Source organism: Eretmochelys imbricata, chromosome 13, assembly GCF_965152235.1.
Source record: "Eretmochelys imbricata isolate rEreImb1 chromosome 13, rEreImb1.hap1, whole genome shotgun sequence".
Lineage (NCBI taxonomy): Eukaryota > Metazoa > Chordata > Testudines > Cheloniidae > Eretmochelys > Eretmochelys imbricata.
In genome coordinates, this window is record NC_135584.1 from 905,309 (window position 1) to 928,014 (window position 22,706).

General features: G+C 61.0%; 1 protein-coding gene across 5 annotated transcripts; it reads left to right on the top strand.

Moving 5' to 3' along the window:
* Window positions 1-750: 750 nt before the first annotated feature.
* ZNF335 (zinc finger protein 335) lies at window positions 751-14,788 on the top strand. 5 transcript variants are annotated; one of them, XM_077831655.1, is made up of 29 exons: window positions 758-1,565; window positions 2,048-2,136; window positions 2,981-3,215; window positions 3,741-4,014; window positions 4,529-4,606; window positions 4,986-5,306; window positions 6,282-6,416; window positions 6,497-6,649; window positions 6,763-7,021; window positions 7,116-7,293; window positions 7,378-7,490; window positions 7,773-7,791; window positions 8,029-8,145; window positions 8,231-8,307; window positions 8,441-8,601; window positions 8,693-8,922; window positions 9,004-9,112; window positions 9,190-9,284; window positions 9,371-9,651; window positions 9,874-10,009; window positions 10,082-10,468; window positions 10,548-10,690; window positions 10,991-11,130; window positions 11,820-11,923; window positions 12,052-12,129; window positions 12,481-12,564; window positions 12,781-12,846; window positions 13,157-13,238; window positions 14,006-14,788. In XM_077831655.1, the coding sequence occupies exons 3-29, from the start codon at window positions 3,012-3,014 to the stop codon at window positions 14,122-14,124; spliced, it is 4,143 nt and encodes a 1,380-aa protein (XP_077687781.1). In that variant the 5' UTR covers window positions 758-1,565; window positions 2,048-2,136; window positions 2,981-3,011; the 3' UTR covers window positions 14,125-14,788. The 5 variants fall into 5 exon arrangements, with proteins under 5 accessions (XP_077687777.1, XP_077687776.1, XP_077687778.1 ...); XM_077831653.1 differs by having other exon boundaries at window positions 760-1,565; window positions 10,067-10,468; window positions 13,154-13,238; XM_077831651.1 differs by having other exon boundaries at window positions 751-1,565; window positions 8,693-9,112; window positions 10,067-10,468.
* The last annotated feature ends 7,918 nt before the right edge of the window (window positions 14,789-22,706 follow it).

Below are 22,706 nucleotides of genomic sequence, written 5' to 3' on the forward strand. Positions count from 1 at the left end.
TGACCCCAGCGTGACCCCAACGCTCAGGGTCCGGCCAGCACGAGCCCCGCACGTCGTGACGTCCTGTGCGTGCGACTTCACCCATTGACGCGCTGATGCTTCCGCGGGGAAATATAGTCCCCGGGGAGACCTTCTCTGGGCGCCGGTGCTCGGAGCTCCGGCACCGGAGGTGGGTCGGCGCCGGGGTCGGGGGGCGCCCCAACCGGAGGGTGCGGCCTGGGGAGATCGCGCCTCTCCGCCCCCGGTGCGGTGAAGTAAGTAGTCCGGCGCGGGGTCCCGACGGGAAAATCCCTCCGCGGGGGATGGCGGCCGAAGGGATGCCGGGTCCGGGGGCGCCGCGGCCGCCGCAGCGGGACGCGCCGAGGGACGGGCCCCGGCACGGTGAGGGGGCGGCGCTCAGGCCCCGGGGCCCGGCTTCCCCCCGCCCGGCCGGCGCCGCCGGGCCGCCCGCGCGCGGGGACCCCGCGCCAAGATGGCGCCGGCCCGAGCGGGGGCGCAGGCAGCGCCAGGGGCAGCCCCGGCCCGGCCGCCCGCAGGGCCCCGCCAGGGAGGCCGGGGAGGGGAGCGGAGGGGCCGCGCCGAGCCGCCCCGCCCCCATCCCGCCCCGGGAGCGGGGTCCCGGGGGGCAGCCATGGAGGCCGGGCCCTGCCCTGGGGCGTTGTGGGCGAGGCCGGCGGGGCCGGGGCCGGGGCCGGGGCCGGGGCCGGGGCGGCCCGTGCTCGGGGCTCCGGGCTGCTGCCCCCGCGCCCGGCCCCGCGGCTTGGGCGAGGCCCGGGGCAGACGCCGGGAGCCCGGAGCCTGCCCCCGACACCGACTCGTTCCGTGCCCTGGGCACGTCGCGACCCCGCCTGCGGCGCGGGGCCGCGGGATCCGGCCGTAACGGGCGCGGAGCCGCCCGGGAGGAAGCGGCTCGTGGCGGCCGGCCCCGGCCCTCCGCCCCGGGCAGCGGGGAAGGGGCAAAGGACGGGCCGAGAAGCGGCTCCTCACGCCGCCCGGAGTTTCCGCCTGCAGCGCCGTGCACTAGCGGGGGGGAAACTCCATCTGCAGGGCCCAAGGCGTAACCCTGCTCCGCAGCCCGGTTAAAGTTATGGAGCAGTGGGGTTTCCGCATCAGTCTCGGGTCACTTGTGTATTCAGCACCCTGCCGTTCAGACCAGGTGTGGGTACGTTTTGTCTCGCTCTGCGCTGTACCAGAAGAGCGATTAAAGCAGAGAGACCTGGAGTCTGGACTCCTGGGTTTTTTATTCTTGCCTCCGTTGCCTGACATGAGAACGGCCAGACTGGGTCAGAGCAAGGGTCCCTCTAGCCCAGTGTCCTGTCTGCCGACAGCGGCCAGTGCCAGGTGCTCCAGAGGGAATGAACAGAACAGGTCACCATCGATTGATCCAACCCCTGTGGCTCATTCCTGGCTTCTGGCAAACAGAGGCTCGGGACACCGTCCCTGCCTATCCAGGCTAATAGCCATCGATGGACCTATCCTCCATGAGCTTATCTCGTTCTTTTTTTAACCCTGTTATAGTCTTGGCCTTCACAACATCCTCTGGCAAAGAGTTCCACCGGTCGACTGTGCGTTTGTGTGAAGAAATACTTTGTTTGTTTTAAACTTGCTACCTATGAGGAGTCCCAAGTCACTTCACTTTTCTGTCCTCTGGTGTATTTCTCTGTAAAATAGCAATAATTATGCTTTCCTATTCGATGGTGGTGTTTTATGAGGTTAAATTATTATTAAGGGGGGCAGGAGTGTTTGTGATGCTCTGATGAGGCTCCAAAGATGGGCAAAGTATTCCCATTGCTTGTTTACTGAAATGGTAGCCTCCCCCTTAGTTCTGTGGTCAGTGTCATGTGACCTGGCTGTAGACTGTGATTGGGGATCCCCAAGTAGATTAGTCATTCCTTATTCTGGGGGGGGATGCAGCCTCTGTATTTGACAGCCCTGCATTCTCCAGCTGAGCCCTTCTTCCTGCTAATATCGGGTAAAGTGAGTGCAGGCTAGGTTCCCACCCAGCGCTCATCTGAAGTTCGGTTTTGCTTTGTCTCTCCTTGGCTAGGATGAAAGTCTGGCATTTCCTGGTTGCCTTCAAGAACAAGAGTAGGAGGCGTGTCAGGCTGTAATCAGTCCTGGGATATTGCTGCCCCGGTATGTTTCATGCCTGGAACAAGTTCCAGAGGAGTACGGTGAGGGTGCACAACCTGTGTCCCATCAGAGCATCTCATAAGGCTTCATTAGCATTTTGTCGTCATGTTTACATCATTTTAGTTTACACGTGTGTGTAAATAGACAATATTGTACATAGAAACAACCTATCTAAATACATACAAAACAAGCTGAACTTCAAATATAAATCAATACAGGTGACTTTAAATCTTATTAAAATATACGGAATTTGTTTGGACCACTCAAGGTTGTGCTTAGTTTTATGTGGCCCTCCTGTGTAATAAGGTTGGGCACCATGCGAGTACAGCACGCAACAAAGAGCATGAGCTGAAATATTGAGCTTCACAGCCTAGCTATGGGACAAGAGGAGGAAGGCAGGGTGGCATGAAGTAGAGACATTGGCTTGGTCCTCACTACATACTTTGGAATAACTATGAAAAATCCACACCCCTCAGTAATGTAGTTATACCTAACCCCCATGTGGACAGCGCTATGCTGGCGGGAGAGCGTCTCCCACCAACATAGCTACTGCCTCTCACAGGGGTGAACTTACTAAGCTGACAGGAGCGTTCTCTCCTGTCAGCATAAAGCGTCTTCATCAGACACTCAATTTATAGTGTAGACCTGTCCCTAAAGACCAGTCGTGGTCTGATGTTTCCTTTCCTTCGTGAGAGCACCCCTGCTGTGTTATGTTTATATTTATTTTGTGCCAATTACTGTGATATCTAGGTGCCTGTCATTCTTCTCAGGCGGCTGGAAGGCATGGCAGGGTGTTATGCGCCCCAAGCGTACAGCAGGTCTGACTGCAGCACTTCCTCTTGCCTAGGTCACACTTAAGGGGCCCAGGCAAATTGGGCATGGAGGCGGAGGAGAACGAAGTGGAGAGCAGCAGCGATGCGGCCCCTCATCCGGCACAGGAAGAACCTTCGGAGAGCGGACTTGGAGTGGAGACCTCTGAGGCCATGTCCGCAGACAGCAGCGATGCTGCTCCAGTGCCCGTCCTCTCAGAAGCAGATGACTCTGGCGTGGGGCAGAGCTCAGACAGCAGCGGGGTGTCTCTGGTAGGGGGTGGGTCTGGAAACCCCTTTGGGACGGGAGTGAGGTGGTGTCTGTGATTTTGTAGATGGATGTAAGTTGTCAGACTCTGAGAATACTGATAGTATCCTTCAGGGAGTAGGATCTCTGACCCAGCCTAGGTGGGAGCCAACCCTACACAGCACAGGGCAAAGTGGACCACAGGGCCAGCTCTGTTTGAGGGGTCTTCTACAGTATGGATATACACACCAGGTTTGTATCTGCCAAGCCAAGGGGAAGAGCCCTGCCTACCTAGCTGGATTAGCAGAGGGGAGAGTGCATCTTGTGTCTTTAAGGGTATCTCCTAGCTATTCCCCTGGGCTGAAGGGTCATCAGTAGAAGCCAGAAAAGCTATCACTTGTCACCCTCTTGTGGGGCCCTTTGGGAACTTTCTTCTGGGCAGGTGCCTCCTGGGAGGCACGATGCTGATGTGGTATGCAGTTACAGGTTCGCTCCTGGGATGGCTCAACAGAGGCCTCTAAACTGAACTCCCCAGACTGTCTGTTTTCCAGGAGGAAGTGTCGGAGAGCAGCTCCAGCACAGATGCTATTCCTAGGGTCTACCTTCCCGACTCTTCATCTATCGCCCAGTCTACCCTGGTCTCCAGCGTCTCCACAGTGAGCCAGTCCATTATGGTATCGGAATCCCCGCAGGTCCTGGTTCACTCCAGCGTCATCACCGATGGGGCCACAATGGTATCAGACTCCACTGCATCCACCTCCTCAGACCTGGGCTGTGCCATAGACAAAATCATTGAGTCCACAATTGGGCCTGACATCATCCAGAGTGAGTGCATCACCACATCAGTCATTGCCTGCTCCCTTTCCTGGTGCCCCAGGGATCTGGCACAGCTCTCAGTGTAATGTGCCCAGGGCTGGGCAAGGGGGACAGGCAGTGGAGACACGACAGTTGAGTGGGGAAGGAGCTGCTGCTCTAGCGAAGACTCAAGGAAACCGACTCGGTCAAAATGGAAATCCCATGTTGTGGGAGACTGCTCCTGCTTGCTTGTCCTGACCATTAGAAGTGGTGCCTGCTGTTCCTGGCCTTACCACTAGGTGGTGAAAGAAGGGACTTGCAGGGCAGCTCGCCATCGCTGCTGGAATGGGTTTCCATCTTCCGTCCGTCCTGAGTTCACAGCACTGAGTCCATGGAAGAGAGCCTGTGCGACCCCAAGTTAACTTTCCTCTCTCTCTCCTTCCTGCTTGCCCACCCTGACTTCCTAGAAGAATGCCTTCTCTTATTAATAATCAGCCTCTACAGTCGGTCCCCATCACCCTCCCGCTCTCTGTTCCCTTCCTAGGCTGCATCGCAGTGACGAGCGCTGAGGATAGCGGTGCCCAGACTACCCAGTATCTCATTCTGCAGGGACCTGATGATGGTAAGTGAATGCTTCTGGGTCCTCCACGGACATCGTCTGCTTCTGAGCCCTTTTCCCATTTCCATCCTTCTACAACAAGAACAAAGGCCAGAAATCCCTGTGAGGGAATTGTACAGAAGCCCTGGTTGTGGGGAGAGTTCTTGGCTACTCTAGTCCCAGTTTCTCCCAGCAGGGGACACTGTAGGCAGCAGGGTGGGAATGCTGTGGGGCAGAGCTCCTAGTTACTCCAGTCCCCTCCCAGCAGGGGACACTGTAGGCAGCAGGGCAGGGGCATTGGCTATGGGGAAGCTCTTGGCTACTTGAGCCACTGCCTAGTAGTGTGAAGTGTGTGTAGCTGTGAGGGTTCAAGTTCCTTGGTGAGCTCTTGTTGGTGCTTTAGGTGCCCCCATGGTGTCCCAGATGGCCACTTCTGCTCTGGCCAACAGTTTGGCAATAGAAGCCATAGCCGATGGACCCACCTCCACGTGCCTAGACCAGCCTGGCCCTTCCGAGCAGTCTGAAATATTGGAGCTGCCCACACAGCTGGATCAGGCCAGAGAGGCAGATGCTGGGGAGGAGCCAGACCAGCCAGACCTGGAGAGCTTGGAGGAGATGATGGAGGTGGTGGTGGTACAACAGTTCAGGTGCAAGATGTGTCAGTACAAGAGCATCTGCAAGAGAACGCTCATCAACCACATGAAGGAGCGCCATTTCCAGCCAGGTAGGAGTGCCGCCGTCTCTGGGCGGCTTGCGTGCCAGGAGGGGGTGCTGTGCGGGGTCGGAGCGGAGTTTATCAGGTGGGGCGCAAGGTAGTTAATGTATCAGGTGTGGGCACCGCTGTCCCCAGGGAGGTGTCTTATAATGGCTCTGTTGTAGCTGGAAAGAATCCAGACTTACACCAGTGTAACTGAGGGCAGAATTTGGTTTTCTGTCATTCGTTTACTGAGGACTAAATTTTTCAGCCCTTAATTCTGAATTCTCCTGTTGGGGAGAATTTGGCTCTGAATATATAATTACTAGAAATATGAATGACTAAATATCACTATCTACAGCTTACAAAGTGAAAATCTACTTTAAACAACCGTATGAAAATAAAAAATTTTAAGTCTGAAGCTTTGGAGTCGCCCAATGAAATGAATAGGCAGCAGGTTTAAAACAAACAAAAGGAAGTACTTCACACAACACACAGTCAACCTGTGAAACTAGTTGTCAGGGGATATTGTGAACTGGGTTCAAAAAAGAACTAGATAAGTTCCTGGAGGATAGGTCCATCAATGGCTACTAGCCAAGATGGTCAGGGACACAATCCCATGATCTGGGTGTCCCGAAACCTCCAACTGGCAGAAGCTGGGGCTGGAAGACAGGGTGGATCACTCAATAAATTATCCTGTTCAGTTAATTCCCTCTGAAGCATCTGGCCCTGGCTGCTGTCAGAAGACAGGATACTGGGCTAGATGGACCATTGGTCTGACCCGGTATGGCCGTTCTGATGTTCTTTGTAAACCAGGTAGGGATGCTGATGACTCTCGGGGTGGGAGGAAGGAGATTTCTATACCAGGTGGGTGTGCTGCCATCTCGAAGTGTGCGAGTGGGGTGCTTGTCTACCGGGTGGGGTGCCTGCTGTGTGACACACCCCAGCTTGACTGGTGAGAGCAGCACGCTGCCCAAGTGATTCTCTTACTGCTTTCTCTGCCAGTGGCTGCTGCTCTGGCCTTGAAGAAGGGGCGTCCGCGGAAGGGGGGACCCTCCCCAAAGTCCCTGGAGGAGGATGTGCCGGAGGAGGAAGAGGAGGATGATATCATGGATGCTGGAGCCATTGATGACCCTGAAGGTACAGCCCCTTCTCTCTGGCCAGTGCAGCCAGCCGCTGCCAGGGTTTGTGCCTAATGCCTCGGGCCATTCTCCCCGCAGAGGACAGTGACTATAACCCAGCCGAGGATGAGCCTCGTGGACGGCAGCCCAAGTACAGCCGCATTGTCCCCACGTCAAGTGAGGAGAGGCCACGCCGGCGGCCGGGGAGACCCCGCAAGTTCCCTCGCCTAGAGGACATGCCGAAGCCTGAAGGTAGGGGGTTGGAGAGGAGCTGCGGGTCCTGGCTGGCGGAGGGTGGAAGCTCAGGCCTGCTCCCCAAAGCAGGGATGAGGCAGACCCTGACGTGCTGGGTTGCTGTTGGGCAGGTGGTGAGGAGGAGCCCTTAGTCACGTCCCAGAGCACTCTGAGCAGCGAGCTGCAGAGCTCCGAGGCAGCCAGCTCCTCCGTCCTGGAGAACGGGGCCAGTGACCGCCTCGTGGAGCCCAGCATCAGCCAGTCGGACTCGGAGAACAAGGATCCGTCCTCCAACACAGGCCCTGAGGAGGCTGACACCGTGCCCAGGAGGCGAGGTCGGCCCTCCCGCCGCTTCCTGGGCAAGAAATACCGCAAGTACATCGGGCGCAGGTGAGGGGTGCTGGGCTGTGCCCGGGCTGGCGGGCTGTGCCCAGGGCTGGGCTGGCTGCCGTCATGGCACTGAGCACCGGCCCTGCTTTTGCAGGTACTACTACAAGTCCCCCAAGCCTCTGATGAGGCCCTACCTGTGCCGAATCTGCGGCTCACGCTTCCTCACACACGATGACCTGCGCTTCCACGTTAACTCCCACGAGGCCAACGACCCGCAGCTCTTCAAGTGCCTACAGTGCAGCTACCGCTCCCGCCGCTGGTCCTCCCTCAAGGTGAGCATGGCCTGCCCCGCCCCGGCCCACCCTGGGGGTCGCTGCTGGCTCTGCGCCTCACGGCCTGCTCTTTACCTCTCACAGGAACACATGTTTAACCACGTGGGCAGCAAGCCATACAAGTGTGGGGAGTGTGATTACACAAGTGTGTACAAGAAGGATGTTATCCGCCACTCAACTGTGCACAGCCGGGACCGGTGAGTAGAGTGGGGGCCACGGGACTGATCCCTGTGTCCTGGCCAGGCAGCCCCTTCCCTGTACCCAGCTCCCCTCTGCCCCCATGTGCTGAGCCAAGCAGCCCCTTCCCCATGATTCCAAATGCAGCCAGGGCTGAGCTCAGTAGGCAGGATCTGCTTCTGTTCCCCTTTCCCTTCCCAGCGCCAGGGGCCCCCTTTGGCAGTCACTGGGTGGGAGGGTTGTTTGGGGGGGGTCTCAGACTCAGGGAGAGTCTGACCCATTTTGTTTTTCTTCTCTCTCAGGAAGAAGAGAGCCGACCCGGTGAGTTCCCAGCTCCCTGATGGCTTGTGTCTTAGCCCCAGTTCTTACTGGGGGCTCCCCTGGCAGGCTTCTTTCTGCTCCTGCCGCCTGGTAGATAGCGATGGTTCTTGGCTGACTGGAGCCCCAAATCTGGCTGGCAAGGGGGCTGAGAGGGGCTGTCAGTGGCTCTCTTAGACACATGGGCTCATCTCTGCATCCCCCCTCTCTCTCTCTCTCTCTCTCTCTCTCCCCCCCCAGCCCCCAAAGTTGAACTCATTCCCCTGCCCAGTGTGTAGCCGAGTCTACCCCATGCAGAAGAGACTGACCCAGCACATGAAGACTCACAGCACGGAGAAGCCACACATGTGTGACAAGGTGGGGAGGGCATGGGGGGAAGGGGTGGGGCAAGATGCGCCCGGGGGCCTGGATGGGCAGTGAGTGTTGCTCTGTTTGGTTGCAGTGTGGGAAGTCCTTCAAGAAGCGCTACACCTTTAAGATGCATCTGCTGACACACATCCAGGCCATTGCTAACCGCAGGTAGGAGCAGGGGGATTCCCGGCCTGTGTCGGGCTAGCCTTGGGGTGGCCAAAGCCTGCTGGGTTGTCACCCCATCCCAAAGAGTGCCCAGGCACCCTGCCCCGAGTAATGGCCCAGTCTCCTTCCCTGGCAGGTTTAAGTGCGAGTTCTGTGACTATGTCTGCGAGGATAAAAAGATCCTGCTGAACCACCAGCTGTCACACATGAACGACAAGCCGTACAAATGCAGCTTCTGCAAGTACTCCACCTTCCGTGAGGACTTCTTGGTGTCGCACATGGCCGTCAAGCACACGGGTGAGAGGAGCCCGCCCACCCCCCTGCCCCGGGCCTTGAGCCAGCCCCTCCCCTCAGATGCTGACCCCTGCACCCCTCTCTCTGGCTGCAGGGGGAAAGCCGTTTGCCTGCGAGTACTGTCACTTCACCACCAAGCACAAGAAGAACCTGCGCCTGCATGTGCAGTGCCGCCATGCTGACTCCTTTGAGGAGTGGGCCCAGCGGCACCCCGAGGAGCCCCCCTGCCGGCGTCGCCCCTTCTTCACCCTGCAGCAGATCGAGGAGCTGAAGCAGCAGCACAGCCAGGTGCAGACTCCCACAGAGCCTGCGGCCAGCCCCCCGGTGAGTACCGTGGCCCCTGGCCCTCCCGCCTGCCCCCTTCCCTCAGGCTCGGGCGTGCTCTCAGCTGTTTTTCTCATCCAGGTCCCTCCTGGCCCTGTGACCTACCACACAGTGCAGCCCCTCCCAACGGCGGAACCCTCCGTCTCTTCCCAGGATTCCTTGGGGGGAACCACCATCATTTATGAGCAAGGTGAGCTCCCAGGGAAGGGAGAGGGGCCTACCTGGGCAGGCACAGTGCATCTCACCTGCTCTCTCTACCTCTCCCAGATGTGGAGGGATCGGCAGAGCTGGCCACGCAGACAGCGCTGGATCTCCTGCTGAACATGAGCAGCCAGCGGGAGCTGGCCACAGGCTCCCTGCAGGTGAGGTCACAATGCCCACCACAGTTGAGAGGAGAGCCCCAGGCCTGACCCCCGCTCACCACCACCCCTGTCTGTTTTCCGTGCAGGTGGCGGTGGTGAAGTCGGATGGCTCTGGAGCAGCTCAGGCCCCCAAAGTCCCATCACAGCAGGAGGAGGGGGCAGATCTGGATCCCACCGGGCAGCAGCAGAAGGTGGTGACGCTCCATGTAGCTGAGCACGGAGAGGCCTTAGTGCAGGAGGCCTATGAGGAGGCGACTCTGGGGAGCGCTGAGCTGCAGCAGATCACCATCCCGTTCGGGAGCACCACGGAGTACAGCATCATCACGCCCGTCAGCGAGGAGATCCAGGCCCCGCAGACACTCTACAGGTAGGTGCCAAACTGGCTGCCCCTGCCCTGGGTCCCAGAGTCATCAGATGCTGCTCCAGTCCCGAGTGTTAGTCATGTGGCTATCTAGGGCTGCCTTCCCTGCAGGAGAGTGCCTCTGCTCTCACCCTGCCCCCATTGTCAGGGCAGCCCTGGCTAGAGGGGAATGGGAGAGCCCTGGGGAAGAGGTGGGGACCCCTCTGACCCTGCCCTCTGCCCCTGTAGTGAGGAGGAGAGCCCAGCAGAGACCACCCGTACAGTCGTGGTGAGTGACGCCATGATGGCCGAAGCGCTGACAGAGCACAGCAGTCACTACATCCTGTCAGCCAGTTTCCCAGGGAGCCAGCTCCATCACGTCGAGGTAAGAGGGGCCCGGACTCCTGTGTCCTGGAGGGGTGTAAGGCAGCGTAACTCTCAGGGTCTTCTCTCCCAGCAGCTCAGTGGGGACCCTGCCCTCTCACCAGGGGAAGGCCAGGAGGCCCAGGCCTCTGGCAGCAAGTGGCCCATGCTGCAGTGCCTGGCCAGGCAGCTCCGAAAGAACTCTGCCTTCTCCCCAGCACCGGAGGGGCAGGAGATCCCGTCTGCAAAGGTCAAATGGCCCGCACTGCAGGGTGTGGCCAAGAAGCTGTCGTGCAAGATTTCCACAACCAAGAAGCTGTCGTGCAAGATTTCCACAACCAAGAAATTCTCATGCAAGATTTGCACAGCCATGTTCACAGGGAGAGCAGAGATGGAGAGTCACAAGAGGGCACACGTAGGGCCCAACACCTTCAAGTGTCCCGACTGCCCATTCACAGCAGCTGTGTGGCTGGAGGTCCGGGTAGGTTGGCTGGGCACCCATGGGCTGGATGGGTGTCTGGTGTCGGCAGCTGGCTGATCTCACTCTCTCCTGCCCCCAGAGTCACATGACACAGCACGCCAGCCTTCGACCCCACAAGTGCTCCCACTGCAGCTTTGCCTCCAAGAACAAGAAGGACCTGCGCAGACACATGCTGACGCACACCAATGAGAAGCCCTTCGCCTGCCAGATCTGTGGGCAGAGGTGGGTGAAACCAGCCAGGGCCCTGCAGTGCTTCCAGGAGGGCTCTGCAGCAGCGCATGGTGATAGCGAGCCACCTGTCCCTGGACGTGGGCCTCCTGTTCTCTGCGCAGTAGCAGCCAGCCTGGCCCCTCCTCCTTTCCAGCTCCCAGATCTTCTTGGCAATGTAGAGCTGGAAATGAGGAGCCAGGCCTTGGAATACACCTCTGCTGGCTCCTGCCCTGTGCCTTCCAGGGAAGGGACGGTGTGAGAGGCCCTGCTGCCCTCAGCAAGCTCCAGCCCCCTCTCTCGCTGTCCTTGTAGGTTTAACCGGAACGGGCATCTCAAATTCCACATGCAGCGTCTGCACTGCTCCGAGGGGAAGCGGCTGGGGCAGCCAGCAGCCGCCACCCAGCAGACCATCATACTGAACAGCGACGAGGAAACATTGACCACGCTGCAGAGTAAGATACCCGCCTTCCCTGATGGTGCAGGGGTCTGTGCCAAGCACTGCCTGTTCTCAGACCATCTTGGGCTGAGCACTTGATGCAGCTTGTAAGCTAAGCAGGATTGGCCCTGATCAGGTCTTGGATGGGAGATCCCTTGTGAAGTTGCAGGATGCTCCAGGGAGCAGGTGGGGGCTCTCTCCCCTTGCAGCCAGTGCTGACCCGTGTCCCAGCATGGTTCTAGGGGACAGGGGGCTGCAGAGCAGTGTGAGTGACTCTGGGGTGGACGCTCTCCTTTTGCAGCCAACGCTGACCCCAGTGCAGTGCTAATGGGTGATGAGGACAGCTTTCTCCGGGTCAGTGCTGGGGGGTGAGCACCTGCTACTACTGCAAAGCCCCTCTTGTGGTTGGGATGTGAATGGAGGTCTCTGCTGCCTTTATTGTAGGTGTCAAGGTCTTAGCCCCAGTATCCTCGTTACCTTCCAGTTTGGCTGGTTCCATGTGACCTCGTTCGCTCTAGCTCCTGAGCAAGTGGGGTTAATGGCTTGTTCCCAGCTTGCCTGCTGGTGTGTGTTTTGGCTCCAGTTGATCCTGGGCTTGGGAGTAAGGGAGGGGGTGGCGCTGGCTGATGGTGGGGTTGTGGGACAGGAGGATTGAGCGGGGCAGGGGATAGCGGTGGCTGAGGATCGTTTTCTCTCCCTTTACAGCGGCTTTGCAGTCTGGCCAGGCAGTGCTGGCTCCTGAACGGCTGCAGCAGGCTCTGGGGCAGGAGCACATCATCGTAGCACAGGAGCAGAGCATCACGAGCCCGGTGAGTCAGCCAGATGTGCTAGCCACACAACCCCGCACCCCCACCCCCAAGCAGTGGCCTGTGTCCACCGTTCAGAGGGGCTGGGTTCAGCTACCGCAGTCACAGGCTGCCCCTTCTCTATCTTGCAGGAGGAGGCCACGTACATCCAGGAGATCACAACGGCTGACGGGCAGACGGTGCAGCACTTGGTGACCGCCGATAACCAGGTATGGGGGGAGCTGCTGTCCGTATGGCTCTGGCACCTGTAGGTGGGGTGCTGCGGAGAGCAAGTGAAAGTCCTGCAGGGGCTGATGGGAGTCTCCTGCAGGAGCCCCAGAGGAGGGCCTGTGGGGACTTGACTGGAGTGAAAGGAACCAATGGCAAACTCTAGCTGAATCTCAGCAGGGAGGTGACCCAGGCTGAGGCAAGTTCCCCAGCGAAGTGGGGAGCCTTAGTGCTTTGGGCATCTCAATGCCAGGCTGGAGAGATGCTGGAAAGGTGCCGCAGGGCCGCGTCCCGCACAACCTGCGCCAGTGCTGTGGGCCGAGGTGGGTGCTGAGTCTCTGTTTCCCCTGTAGGTCCAGTACATCATTGCCCAGGACGGCGTGCAGCACCTGCTCCCCCACGAGTACGTTGTTGTCCCAGAGGGGCATCACATCCAGGTAAGGCCCCTGCTGTCCTGGCCCTGGCTAGCGGCCAGATCGTTTCCTAGGTTGTGGAGCCCAGGATGGAGCCATGGGCTGGGGCAGGAGGGGGTCCATGTTCCCTTGAAATCCAGGCCAGTCTCCTCCATGTGGATGAAGTGATCCGGCCTTGGGGGGGGCGTCTGAGGAGCTGCCCTCCCCTCCCCAGCTCTCAGTCCAGCCCCTGTCTTTCAGGTACAAGATGGCCAGATCACCCACATCCAGTATGAACAAGGCAGCCAGTTCCTCCAGGAGCCCCAGGTAATGGGAGCAGCCACTGGCTGGGACTGGCCCTGGAGTTCCCAGACTTGTGGGAGAGGCCCTGGTGGGAAGGGGGAGCATCATGTGGCTGGGGAGGGGGTCCCAAGGTGTGGGCATTAATAACTCAGCGAGAAGGTGAATCACCAGTTAAACAGCCTCTGCTTTAGCTAGCTCTGTGAAGGGCCTGCACGTCCCACGAGCGCTCTGCTGCAGACAGAGGTAAGCAGGGCAGGGTGAGCCCTCCCCCTCCCCCCCCCCGTCAGGCTTCCCGCCTGCCCGGTCTGATTCATCTCCCTCTGTTCCCCAGCAGATCCAGTACATGCCAGTTTCCCCAGAGCAGCAGCTGGTTACCCAGGCTCAGCTGGAAGCTGTGGCACACTCAGCAGTGACAGGTACAGAGTCAGGGCTCTCTGAGCTGAGCCCAGGCCGTGGGCTCTGGCGTGCTGGGTCCTGGGAAAGGCTTTGCCTCCTGCCCATTGTCTGTCTGCGAGTCCTGGTGCCCGGATTCATGGGGCATCCCAGCCCCAGGTGGTGTAACATAGTTGTTACATCTCCTGGCTGCTTTCAGGCGAGCTAGTGGTCTTAGTCACATGCTGCCTTCAAAAACCGCCCACCACCGTTGCTAGCAGGCTTGACAGGGCGGCTGTGGATTGGGCGGGCTGTGGTTACCCAGCTGCCCTCCTGGCAGGGCACAGGGAATGTGGGCGAAGCGTGCTCTTCTGCTGCATGTGCCCCCTAACTTAGGAGAACAAGCCAGGCTTGCTGCTGCTTAAGGAGCTGTACATGGGAAGTGCTGATTCCCCGCACTCAGTGCTGTGGGTGCCCCAGGCTACCTCCTGGGCGGGAGCCATGCAGCTATGCTGACACCCAGGCAGAGCCCAGCATCCTGCTGCTATCCCCTCTTTGCTGGATGGAAACGCCTCGGGCGGACCCGGCTTGGCAGGTGGTGATTATAGCACGTCTCCTGGAGCCACAGAGCATGGAGTCCCCTAGAGCCCATTGTAAAAATGCTTTCTACACCCCTCCCCCATGCAGGCTTTGGCCACCCCGCCTGTCCTGTGCGCCTGGCAAAGCCATGGATCCCCCAGCAAGGGCCCCCTTCCCTGCCTCCTGGACTGGGGCAACGGAAGGGTTGATGCTGCTCTCCCTCTCTCCGCAGCAGTGGCCGATGCTGCCATGGCCCAAGCCCAGGGCATGTTCACCACAGAGGCAACGGCTGAGCAGATCCAGCAGCTGCAGCAGGGGATCCATTACGATGTCATCACGCTGACGGATTAAGGGCTGGGCACTTGCTGGGGACAGGCAGATGCTCTGGGCCAGCCATCCACTAGCCAGGCTGAAAGGGGCTATAGGGTACAAGTCTGAGCACCCTCTGGCTGGGGTTTGCTATTGACTTGCCGTATGCAGCAGGAGGGCTGGGTCTTGCCTATCCGCCCCTCTGCACAGGGTGCTGCATCCTAAGCAAGGGCTGCTCCCCTGGCATTCATGTGGCTAAGGGGTTGGGTGGGTGGTGGCGTGGCCCTGGCCTCTGGGCCTTTTGCACCTGACAGTCCCGGATCCTTTTTCCTGCATTGTGTCCTCGAGCTGCCGCCTGCCTGCCCTACGAGGTCCCAGCGTGAGATGGTGCTGAGCACAGCCATGTCGTGAAAAGGCCGTTCAATTGCAACAGCCGTGTAGGGTGCATGGGCCTGGCAGGGAGAGGGCCTCCCACCTCGGCTTTCCTGGCCTGCAGGCAGGCAGCGCCCAGGCTCTGCACAGGGAGAGCAGCACGACCTGGAGAGAGGGAACCATACAGGAAGAGGCAATAGTTGAGATGTTCTATTTTTCTTCCAAACAGAGACGGACTCTGCTGGAGAGAGCTGGTTTGTACGGGGGGAGGGGGATAAATGCAAACCATCTGAAGCTTTGAATCTGCTTATGAATAAAAAGGCGTCGGACTCTGCCTGGCCCGTGTGGAGTGGGGCTCAGGGCTGCAGGGGCCATTCGCAGACATGCAGCTCCCCTGGTCCGGCCCAGCCTCCCTTCTTGCACCCTGGGCATGTGGCGGGAGGAGGGGTGCTTGTGAGGTGCTCCCCCTGCAGCCACTACCTCACACAATCTGCCTCGCACGGAAGGGCCCCTTGGCTCTGTGTTGGAATTCCTGAGATGAGCCCCCCACTGGCTTGAGCTGCTTGGAGAGTGGCCTGGGGTGCAGGGGGCCGGAGCCTGCCACTGTGGTTAAGAGCTCGCGCTATCAGCTGCCGCCCCCCCGCAGTGACCTTGACTAAGTACTGAACTGGGCGCCTCTACGCGGATGCTGGTGTAGTGTAGTGAAGAAATTAATGGAGTGGTAAACAGCCTAAATCCCATGTAACTCCGTCCCAAGCTACACATGCTGCCCCTCCCTGAGCCGATTGTGGGGAAGTATTTACATGTGATTATAACAGCTAATCTCAGAGTTTTAGTTCTCTCGGTTTGCATTAAATTGATTATCCATGGGGGGGGGGGGGAGGGGCTAGAACCACCCACCTTCAGGGTGAGCCTTACCATGGTCTCCAGCCCTGGATGCTGCTGCTGGGCCGGGGCTTGACTGCTGCCCCCTTCTCCCAGGGTTTGCAGAGGTGCTGCAGTGTAAGAGCTGGGGCAAGCGAGGGTACGTATCTTCCACCCCAAGCAAGGTGCTGGTTCAACATGAGCCCCCAGGGTTCCAAAGCCAGGGCGTTAGGGGGGACAGCAGGGGCCCTGTTTTCCTCCGGCTGCCGCAGGGGTGACTTGGATTCCTGATGAGCAGCCTGTGGGCTTGCAGAAGCCCCAGTTCCTCCTCCCTAGCCTGGCCAAGCCTCGTGAGGTGCTGCGATGGGGCATGGAGAGCTGAGCCAGGCCACACATTTGGGTTTGAGGATTTGTGTGGCAGCTGTCCCCCTCAGCCTTGCTGGCCTGGGGATGACCGCATGGCTGTGCCATCGGCTCCTCGTCTTTCACCAGTGCCACCCCAGCTAGTGCTCTGCCCTGGGGCCTGGAGTTCTGACCCAGACTAGCCATTTCCTCAGTGCCCACCTCAGCTGTGCCGTCTGCACAGTGGGCCTAAGGCCATGCTGGGCTTAGAGGGGCTGAGCTCATTCTCGTGGGCCAGGCTGTGACGCTCTGGGATACTCGACAGGGGTGCTGCTGGTGCACACAGGATAGACCCCAGGCTGCAAGAGCCCTTGGACGCGCACACCCCTTTCTGGACGCACACACCCCTCTCTGCTCCGGCCAGGAGCACCCTCCTCCCGCCCCTCCACCCCCATCTGGCTTTAGGTGGCAGAGAAAACTGCACTCTCCTGGCCAGGATCTTGCTCCTTGTGTCAAGCTGAGGAGGAGGTGCACCCTCCTCCCCCCACAAGGAGCCCACTCAGCTGCCCCTGCCCATCCCCTGGGGCTGGGTAAGAAGTGTTTGCTGAGCAGGAGGCTTTGTTCCAGCATGTACCAGGCTGTGAGCGCTCACCCCCGTGCCCTCATGCCAGTCCAGCAGGGCCTGGCCTGACCTTCCAGGAGCAAGCGGCCTCCAGCAGCCGGTGGAGTTTTCCCTTGGCCTTGGTGGGGGCAGGAGGGGCTGGTACCTAAGGCCCTGGTGTACTGCCTGCACTGTCCCCTCCTGCCATGGATGGACCTGCCCTGTGCCTGGCTCCTGCAGATAGCACCTCCCAGGCTGCCCCCTCCCCTAGGCTGCGGACCTTCCCCCCACACACACACACAAACATAGGGTGACCCCCCTCCCCTAGGGTGTGGACTTCTCCCCCCCACACACAGGCTGCTGCCCCTCCCCTAGGCTGCGCCCCTCCCCCCCACACAAACACAGGCTGCTTGCAGCAGCCCCCACTTCACGCCGCCCCCCACAGGCCGTGCCCCACCCATCCCCTAGGCTGCAACCACCTCCACACACACAGGCCCCCCCCCTTTCAGGCAGTGCCCCACCCATCCCCTACACTGCAGCCCCTCCCCCACAGCCTGCCCCCCTCTCGTAGGCTGCAGGGGTCCCCCCCACAGGCAGCCCCACATCCCGTAGCCTGCAGGCTCCCCTCCCACACGGTCTGCTTGCTGCAGTCCCCACTTCAGGCCACCCCCCATCCCCTAGCCTGCAGGCCCATCCCCCTCCCGTCAGCCCCCCCCACACACACACAGGCCGTGCCCCACCCATCCCGTAGGCTGCAGCCCCCAGGCCGCCCCCATGCTCTAAGCTGCCGCCTGCCCCGCGCTCCGCCAACAGCCCGGCCGGTCGCCGGGGGCTCTGAGAGCCGGGCTGGACCCGGCGGCTGAACCCGGGGCCGGCAGCGGGGCTCGGGGCAGAGACTGCGAGGTGCCCGGGGCTCGACCCCCGCGGACGGGCCGCTCCGGGGCGCAGCGTCCTGGGCTGGACCGTGCGCTCCGCGCCCCGCCTGCCGCAGCGCCCCGGCCCAGCGCGGAGCCGAGCCGCGGGAGCGACACCGGCCCCCTCCGGGACCCCGGCTCCCAGGTGGGCCAGGGCTGGGCGGAGGGCTCGGGGAGGATGGTCCCTAAGGGGTCCCCGCATCTCGGCTGTCCCAGAGCCAGCGCCCCGTGCCCGGCGCCGAGGGACCCGGGCCCAACATCCAGCTCGGAACCGGCATTTCGGCCGCCGCCCCAGGGAGAGACTCGCAGCTCCCCCAGGATCGGTGCTTGGCCCCCGGGAGACCTCCCCCAGAGATCGGTGCTTGGCCCCTAGAGAGACCCCCCCCAGGATCAGTGCTTGGCCCCCGGGAGATCCCCCCAGAGATCGGTGCTTGGCCCCTAGAGAGACCCCCCCAGAATCAGTGCTTGGCCCCCGGGGAGACCCCCCCAGAGATCGGTGCTTGGCCCCTAGAGAGAACCCCCAGGATCGGTGCTTGGCACCCGGGGAGACCCCCCCCAGAGATCGGTGCTTGGCCCCCGGGGAGACCCCCCCCCCAGGATCAGTGCTTGGCCCCCGGGGAGACCCCCCCCAGAGATCGGTGCTTGGCCCCCACGGAGACCCCCCCAGGATCAGTGCTTGGCCCCCACAGAGACCCCCCCAGGATCAGTGCTTGGCCCCCACGGAGACCCCCCGCCCAGGGTCAGTGCTTGGCCCCCGGGGAGACCCCCTAGAGTTTGGTGCTTGGCCCCTAGAGAGACCCCCCCCCAGGATCAGTTCTTGGCCCGTAGAGAGACCCCCCCCAGAGATCGGTGCTTGGCCCCTAGAGAGTCTCCCAGAGATCAGTGCTTGGCCCCCACGGAGACCCCCCCCGTCCAGGATCAGTGCTTGGCCCCCGGGGAGACCCCCCCAGAGATAGGTGCTTGGCCCCTAGAGATTCTCCCAGAGATCGGTGCTTGGCCCCCAGGGAGACCTCCCCTCAGACTGGTTCTGGGCCCATTGGAGACACCCCCCACCCCAGCATTAGTGTTCAGCCTGTGGCCCAAGCCATGCTGAGAAACTGGAGGGAGTTGAGGGAAGAGCAAAAGGGCCAGGGTCCCCCACGTGGCTGGGCGAAGCCTGGGCTCCAGGGGGATCGGGGTGCATGCCAAGCGAGCGGAGCGGAGTTGCGGGCAGAATCGGGGGCTGTTGCTCGGAGCCGTGGGCTGACAGGCCCCCTTCATGAGAGTGGCCGGCCTGTGCAGGCCCCGGGACCTTGTCACTGCTGAGCGTGAGCTGTGTGCTGGGAGCAGTACAGGGGGAACCAGGTTTCTCTTTGTGTTTGGCCCGTGGTGCTCTGGCCATAGGACAGGGTGGGCGAGAGGCCTCTTGTGGCTTGGGGACAGGATGGAGTAGTTGCGGGGGGGGTTTGCCTGGCACTAGGAGGGGCGAAGGGGGTGCTATGCTGGCCGTGCTGTGTGCACAGGATCTGGGGCGTTGGGGAGGTGACCCCTGTGCTAGGCGGGGTCTGAGCCCCTGGGCCCCTCCACCAGCTCAGGGGAAAAGGGGGGGCTGTGATGCGGGCTGGACTTACCCTAGGAGAGCTGTGGGGGTCAGCGCTTGGAGACACCACCGCTCTTGCTGCTCATTAGCCTGGGTGACCTTCCCGCTCCCCGTCCCTGGCCAGAGCTAAGCGGGTTTGTTACATGTTTAATATCCTGAGAGTGTGATTAGTCGGTGTTTAATTACGGATCCAACCTGGGAGATAATCTGTGTCTGAGCAGGGAGACGCGCCGGGCGGGTTCCCATCTGGGGGCTCCTGACTCCCAGGCCCCTGCCCTAAAACAGCTGCTCACAGCTGCCTGAACCAAGCCGCCCCTGGCTGCTCCCCAAATGCTCAGCTCCAGCCCCCCTTGCCTGAGCTCCTTTGTCCTGTTTCTTCTGGGTCAGTCCCCAGTGGAAGCCAGAAAGTCTCTGCCGCCTCCCTCAGCACATCCTGCCAGAAATGGCCCAGGCTGCGGGGGCTGCAGTCAGGGCAGGATATAGGGGTTTGCCTCTCCCTTGTGCTAACAGGAATGGGGGTTGGGCTTAGCTTCCCCCTTGCACAATGATTGAGCAACTAATTCGTTAACCATTTATCAGCCCCAGCCAGAGTGTTTCCAGCCCTCACTCTGACCACAGGCTCCTGAGAGAGATGCCGGCTGCCTCTCGTGGACTGTGGGCGATTTCAGCCAGCAGTGGCCCCACGGCACCCCTGGGTGTGTGTAGGCCAGCCGGCTCGCTCTGGGGCTCCAAGCAGGCCCTTCTGGCCTCGACCCAGAGCTGGCAAAGGTGCTGTGTCCCCCGCCTGGTCCTGAGTGGGGCTGGTCTGCACACACAGCAGCAGGGGTTTAAGTGAAGGTGTAACTTGAAACGGATCTTGTGGTCCAGGTGCAGGCCTGTGTCGGGAAGGGGAACCAGGTGGCCTCATTTGTTTCGATTCCAACGTCTGGGTGGATAAGGTCGTGCACAAGAAGCTACTAGAGAGGCTAGTTGTCATCACGGATGAGAGGCAAACGGCCTAGGAGACAGCAAAGAGCAGGGAGAAATGGTCACTTAGTTCTCACCGTGTCACAAGGTCAAAGCAGGCTCCAAGGTGCCAGGCTGGAGCCTGTGTTGTTTAATCAAGTTATTAGTGATCGGAGCAGGAGGTGGGCAGGGTGGGGGCAAACGTGGCAGCTGGCGGGAAGTTAACTATTCCGGACTGGAGAGAGCAAACGCAGCCAGGAGAGTGGACAACACAGTTTGTCTCACTTCACTTCCCGCTCTTGGGTGATGGTCAGTGGCACAGAGGAAGGTCTAACACCATCCAATGGGGCATGCTGAAGTTAGACAAATTAGGAAATAAGGCGTCATTTTTCACAAGTGAGGTAGTTTCCCATTGGAATGACTTCCCGGGGCCCAGGGTGGGTTCCCATCACTGACTCCTTTAAATCCAGACGGGATGTTTCTCCAAGAGCTCTGCTCTAGGAATGGTTTGGGGGCAGGTCTCTGGCCCGGTCAGACTGGATGATCGCAGTGGTCCCTTCTGGCCTCGGAATCCAGGAACATGGTGGCAAATGGAACTCAGTGTTGATAAACATGAAGTAATGCACATTGGAGGGGACAATTTGACACCTCCTGGGGGTCTAGATTAACTGCCAGGGACGGGAGCTGGGTGCCAGTGGAGACCTCTGCTGTGGGCAAAAGAGCTGAGCTGTTCGGCTGCACAAGGGCCGGGGTGGAGAATAACACGGGGAACGTTCTAGAGCCTTTGCATGAATCGATGGTGCGGATCCTGTGGGCAGCGCTGGGCCCCCGTCGCACGCAGCTGAGGGGTCAGGGAAGGGTGAAGAGAACAAGCAAGGCTGGAAAAACTGAGCCACAGCACAGGCACCAGGGAGCGGCCAGTGAAACTGACAGGTGCGAAATTCAAAACCGATAAAGGAAATTCTTGTTCACACATTGCGTAATTAGCCTGTGGAACTCACTGCCACAGGATGTCACTGAGCCAAGAACTTGGCTAGATTCCAAGGGGGATGGAGATCCCGAATCTCCAGAGATGTCACAGTTAATGCTGACAAAATGTTTGGAAGAGTTCCAGGGTCTGAACTGGTCTTTGAGTATTGGAGATCAGGGTGAGACCTTTGTGGGGGGCCAATTCTCCCCGTTGATTGACTGTGGGATCCTTGTACCTCCCTCTGACATGTCTGGGGCTGGCTGTTTGGAGACTGGAGCAATGGGCCTCAGGGCTGAGCCTGTCTGGCCGTTCCTGTGTCCCTCCTGGTGCCCTTGCGATGTTAACCTGGCAGGTGCCGGTTCAGTGTAAGAGGTGGGGCTCATCTCTGGGAGTCGCGGCTTCACCCAAACTGGCCCGGCCCCGCTGGGGATAGAATCTGGGTGATGGCTCTCTCCCCTAGACTGACCTTGGGCTGGCATGGCAGATGCTCCTGGAGGACACTGCCTGGGGGGCTGCTGAGCAGGGAGTGTCTGGGCCCCCAGACCCCTTCCAGCCCCAGGGCCCTGTGCAAGGGGTCACTTTAAACCCAGTGCTCCCCCCCCCCCCCGCAGCTGTCAGCTGGCCTGTCTGGGTGGAGCCCTGGGAGAGGGTTCCTGTCTGCATGTCTGCTTTGGGGAGATAGGACTGTGTGTATTGATCCCAGCCAGGCCAGCCCTCCTCTCCAGCACTCTTGCCAGAGAGACCCCCGCAGCCAGGGGGTCCTGGCAGCTCCCTTCTGGCCTGGGGAGCAGCTTCCAGCAGGTACCAACACGCTCAACTAGTGACCTCGAACTGCCGTGGGCCTGCTGGGCACTCCAGCCTTGCTGCCTTGGGGGTGACCCTGCCTGCCCGGGGGGCTCTGGGGCTGTCGGGAGAGTGACCCTGCCTGCCCGGGGGGCTCTGGGGCTGTCGGGTGGGGTGTGACCCTGCCTGCCCGGGGGACTCTGGGGCTGTCGGGTGGGGTGTGACCCTGCCTGCCCGGGGGGCTCTGGGGCTGCCTGGGGGGGGTGACCCTGCCTACGCATGGGGCTGCCTGGAGGGGAGGGGGGTGACTCTGCCTGCCCGGGGGGCTCTGGGGCTGTTGGGGAGGTGACCCTGCCTGCCCGAGGGGCTCTGGGGCTGTTGGGGGGGGTGACCCTGTCTGCCCGGGGGGCTCTGGGGCTGTTGGGGGGGGTGACCCTGCCTGCCCGGGGGGCTCTGGGGCTGTTGGGGGGGGTGACCCTGCCTGCCCGGGGGACTCTGGGGCTGTCGGGTGGGGTGTGACCCTGCCTGCCTGGGGGGCTCTGGGGCTGCCTGGGGGGGGTGACCCTGCCTACGCATGGGGCTGCCTGGAGGGGAGGGGGGTGATTCTGCCTGCCCGGGGGACTCTGGGGCTGTCGGGTGGGGTGTGACCCTGCCTGCCCGGGGGGCTCTGGGGCTGCCTGCGGGGGGTGACCCTGCCTACGCATGGGGCTGCCTGGAGGGGAGGGGGGTGATTCTGCCTGCCCGGGGGACTCTGGGGCTGTCGGGTGGGGTGTGACCCTGCCTGCCCGGGGGGCTCTGGGGCTGCCTGGGGGGGGTGACCCTGCCTACGCATGGGGCTGCCTGGAGGGGAGGGGGGTGACTCTGCCTGCCTGGGGGGCTCTGGGGCTGTTGGGGGGGTGACCCTGCCTGCCCAGGGGGCTCTGGGGCTGTTGGGAGGGGGGGTGACCCTGCCTGCCCGGGGAACTCTGGGGCTGTTGGGGGGGGTGACCCTGCCTGCCCGGGGGGGTGACTCTGCCTGTCTGGGGGGTTCTGGGGCTGCCTGGGGGGGTGACCCTGCCTGCCTGGGGGGCTCTGGGGCTGTTGGGAGGGGGGGTGACCCTGCCTGCCCGGAGGACTCTGGGGCTGTTGGGGGGGTGACCCTGCCTGCCCGGGGGGGTGACCCTGCCTGTCTGGGGGGCTCTGGGGCTGCCTGGGGGGGTGACCCTGCCTGCCTGGGGGGCTCTGGGGCTGTTGGGAGGGGGGGTGACCCTGCCT

Bases quoted from the DNA above. Each gene is read 5' to 3' on its own strand.
- ZNF335 (XM_077831650.1), top strand. From the start codon at position 3,012: ATGGAGGCGGAGGAGAACGAAGTGGAGAGCAGCAGCGATGCGGCCCCT. The intron at 9,113-9,189 runs GTGAGCTCCCAG...TACCTCTCCCAG, and splicing joins CACCATCATTTATGAGCAAG to ATGTGGAGGGATCGGCAGAG. The intron at 12,565-12,780 runs GTAAGGCCCCTG...CCTGTCTTTCAG, and splicing joins CAGAGGGGCATCACATCCAG to GTACAAGATGGCCAGATCAC.